General features: G+C 38.6%; 1 protein-coding gene across 1 annotated transcript; it reads right to left on the bottom strand.

Moving 5' to 3' along the window:
* Positions 1-246: 246 nt before the first annotated feature.
* fibinb (fin bud initiation factor b) lies at positions 247-2,933 on the bottom strand. The gene has a single exon (XM_034872128.1). The coding sequence runs from the start codon at positions 2,496-2,498 to the stop codon at positions 1,875-1,877; it is 624 nt and encodes a 207-aa protein (XP_034728019.1). The 5' UTR covers positions 2,499-2,933; the 3' UTR covers positions 247-1,874.
* Between the last annotated feature and the right edge of the window lie 1,419 nt (positions 2,934-4,352).

Here is a 4,352-nt window from a genome sequence, read left to right as displayed (position 1 = left end):
AACCATCTAACCAAACACATACCATTCACTAGTGAATATGGATACTAAAACATTAGCTATCCAATGTGTCCAAAATTCGACCTAATCAAATTTTATTTTGGTCACCGAGGACTGAATGGGTTTTGGAAAACCCTTAAACTACAAACTACTACAGTACTAGTGTTTTGGAAACTGATAGTTCCTGTTCTCACTTTTTTAATTGGCTGACTCATGTTTGAAGCCGTTGTTTTACACACACACACACACACACACACACACACTCACACTAACACACGCACAAACCTGTGACTGTGTCCAGTCAAATTCAATGCACTTACAAAAATGGCCATAATAGGCATATTGATTGGTGGACAGATGATGTTAACTAACATTATTGCATTAGTACATTATTTATTGTAAAATATAAGTAATTTGTATTCAGACATTTTAGAATTAAGTAATTTTACTATTGTGTGTTTGTATGGTGTGCAATGACCACTACCATGGGTCTCTAGGAGTGGCAAATATAATAATTGACACAGTAAGATGATATTTGTGTAAAGATTATGCCATACTGTTTATAGCTCGGTAGCTGTTTAATATCTCTGGGTGCATCGCAAATCACAGATTTTTATTTCCAGCAATATGATAAAGTACTTTGATTTATTCTGTATTTAGTTTGCTGGGTCTGCAAAAAACATGCATATCTTTCTGGTTATTTTTTACCAACTTCTTAATTGGCTTGAAAATATCATCATACAAAATTGCATTTACTGTATAAGAGGATATCATGCATATTGCCCACTCCTCATTGTCTTATACATTTTAAAATTGTTGGTTTCAGATACAGTCCAACAAACTGTTTTTTAAGTTTAAAACAATACGTTTTCTAACTTTACCACCAGCAGTTCCTAGCAACGGAGATAGTTTTGGTTTTAAATGCTAAGGTTTTTAAGTCATCCCTTATGAAGATTTCTGCCATGAATGGAACACTGTTTATTTCTCTCACAATATTACATTTTTATTTTTGAAGCACAACTTCAATTAGGAATATGGACCACATAAGCTAAAATACTAATCTGCTAAACTAATACTAATAGCTAAACTAAATCTGACACATGGCGCCTCTACAAAACAGGGCCATGAGGTCCGGTGCAGGACCCATCATAGTTGAAATTGTACTTTAGTAGTATAAATTGGCAACATTTGCAAGTAACCATATTTCCAAAATGATTTTTAGGGCCAATGGAAGTGTTTGGGGCAGTTGCCTTCTTTTCCCGTTTTGTAATCCAGCTTTGGAGATCATAACCTGGACAATTTCAACCAAAACTATATTGCTGCATGGCTACATACCTCTAGAGCAGTGAATCCCAAACATTTTTGTTTCTGACCCTTTAAAGTGAAACACAGAGTACCTGCAACCTCTCATCACGGATCACGTGTACCTGATAAGCTGTGTGCAGTGACCAACTCCTCTTACAAAACTGATCAGATTGTTTGGTTTGAATATTTCTGAGTAATATTATGCAGAATTAAAAAAGGTGAACTGCTGAGTATTTTACAAAAATAAACAGCAAAGTTAATTTAATTTAAATGAATTAAAAACTGTTCTTCATACCTATCCCTTATCTATCCCATTAACAAGCTTGTGACCTCAGACATTCACTTTCTTTTTCACCCTTTGGAAGAAAACCCAATCCCAAGTTGGGAAACAATGCTCTAGAGTTAAACGAGAAAATGTATTTGTTTTTTTATTTAGGTGAACTGGCCTTTTAAGTTTAGTTTTTATCCCTGATATGATTGCTAAAATTGCTTAACTCCTGTCTCATGGTCACACACTCCACCACAACAAAAATAAAAAGTACTGTAACGAGACGTGAAGGAACTACTTTCTCTCAGTACTTCATGTATTCGTTCTTCAGTCTGCTCAGCCTCGTGCCGTGGCTGCGGATGATCAGAGACAGGAGCTCGTGCTTGTCCTTCAGTCCCAGAGAAATGTCCAGCGTGTCCTTCAGGACGTCCCGTGTGTGCACAATCATGTTGAGAAAGTCTTCGTTGAGCCGGTGATCCTCCTTTAGCTCGCTCTCCTGACTCTGCTTGAATTTCACCTCCAGCTCCAGCAGAGATTTCTCCGAGTTTGTAAACGCCTCGCTTATCTGAGCCGTCTCCCTCCGCAGGTATCTCCCGTAGCTGTCCTCTCCGTCCAGGTCGTACGAGATACTTTTCCCGATCCCCTCCAGCACCCTGGCCGAGTCCTCAATCTGCCTCTTGATGATAGTGAAATCATCCCGTATGACGGCTTCCTGGTCCTCGTCGAGACCGCATTTTCGCTCGTCGGTCATTTTAAAAAGCATCTGACATTTCTCCGGGTCGTCGTTGTCCTCGTATTCTCCGTCCGGCACGAAATAATGATGAAAGGTGCCGTTAGACATCTCCGGTTGTAACGGACCGCGGAAAAAGGCTCCACACAGCGGCAATGATAACACCCCGGCACACAGGAGCAAGTGAAGAAAAGCCATGATGCCCACTTGTCCGAAACACGCTGACAAATATGAAATGTTAAAGTTTGAAACGTTATTTTAACGACAGTGTCAGCCTGGTGGACTATTTAACTCCAACCTGGCGTAGAAACACAAACATTTCAATCAGGTTTTAACGTCCAAGCGGCGCATTTAAATTGAGGCTTTGTTGTAGCTTTCACGTTCTGTTAATATCCTTTTGTCCAAACAAGGTAAAATGGCGTGAAATGTTATAACAGCCTCCCTTCTCTATCTTTAATCGAGCCTGTCAGTTTCCATTAGTGCTGGTGAACAGGAAAAGCAATGTATTAAAGTTTGTTTCTACAGTTGTAGGCTACTCCCGACTTCACTTGCTGCCTCAAACGCAACATCTGGATGTCTCAAGTGCCGCGCTTCGGTTTTTGGCTAATAATACCTCTCTGCTACTCTCAAATTACAGCGTCTCCGTCACTTTAAAAGGCTGCATTGAGTCTGGAGCAGCAGAGCTGTTTAAAGCCTCACTGAAACCAGCGTTAATTCACATGACTGTTCCAAGTTGGCGTAGATGGTTAGAAAAGTTAAGAGAGTATTGAAAAATACACAAGTGACCACATTTATAAAAGATGAAGCGTAATACAACACAACAGTCCTATAATTTAAGTCCATTACATTTATAAAATGTATAATTTTAAAAAGGCTAGCCTACTAGATGACTTGGCAAAAATGTAGATTTAACTCAATGTGGTAGGCTAATTCTTTAGACTTTAGACAATCACTTTTTACAATCAATGATTGAATAATGCAGTTGTAGATTTTAGTTTTGCTGAGATGTGGTGGACAAAATATAGAAACATTGGGCAATATTATGTTGTCACATCACTCCAGTTCTGAAGTGTTCACACTGGCTTCCTGTACCTTAAAGAATTGATTTCAAAGTACTTTTGCTAGTTTATTAATCACTTAATGGTTTAGGGCCAAAATACATTTCTGATCTGCTACTACACTATGAACCACCCAGACCTCTCAGGTCATCTGGGACAGGTCTACTTTCTGTCCCCAGAGTCAGAACTAAACCGGGTGAAGCAGCATTCAGTTTCTATGCTCCTCATATCTGGAACAAACTCCCAGAAAGCTGCAGGTCTGCTTCTACTCTCTGTTCTTTTAAATCAAGGTTGAAGACCCTTCTTTTTGATGCTGCCTTTCTTTAAATGACTGCTCATTTCTTTAAATTTCTTATGCTGCATTGTAACTTTTATTCACGTGTTTTACCGGTTTGTAATGCTTATGATTTTTAACTGTTTGTACCTGTGTTTTATCTGCTTAACTGATTTTGTGTAAAACACTTTGAATTGCCCTGTTGCTGAAATGTGCTATACAAATAAAGCTGCCTTGCCTTGCCTTGCCTATAGTTTTTTCTGTGTTGTGTTGTCTTTTTTAACACTGTAACAAAGACAGAATCTTTCTAAAAACAGAAAAGACAAAATACTAGAACCAATTCTTAATATAATGAAGTGTACTGTAGCCTACTTGTACTTGACTATTTACATTTTCTTTTACTTTTTTACATTTTTTTTGTCACTAAGTGGTACATTTTACATACAAAACATCACAAAATATGATGCACTGTCTGGGGCGGGGGGGCTTAAGGGACTACAGCCTGATATTTTCCTCAAAACCCCTAAATCTGTTGGCCAGACTTTACTCTCTTTCAGAGACTTTAGCGGTCCATTTACAGCTAAAAATTTTGTTGTATATTTATATATTTGGGTACCAACAAGTCTCCCTTTTAGAGACATGCCTGTTACGGGGAAGGACGGACCCAAACGCACAGCTCAAAGTAACGTTATTTATTAAGGGGAAGGAGAGGAAAAGGGG

Source organism: Etheostoma cragini, chromosome 1 (genome assembly GCF_013103735.1).
Source record: "Etheostoma cragini isolate CJK2018 chromosome 1, CSU_Ecrag_1.0, whole genome shotgun sequence".
Lineage (NCBI taxonomy): Eukaryota > Metazoa > Chordata > Actinopteri > Perciformes > Percidae > Etheostoma > Etheostoma cragini.
Note: the sequence above shows the minus strand (reverse complement) of the source record. Positions and strands in the feature narration are given on the sequence as shown.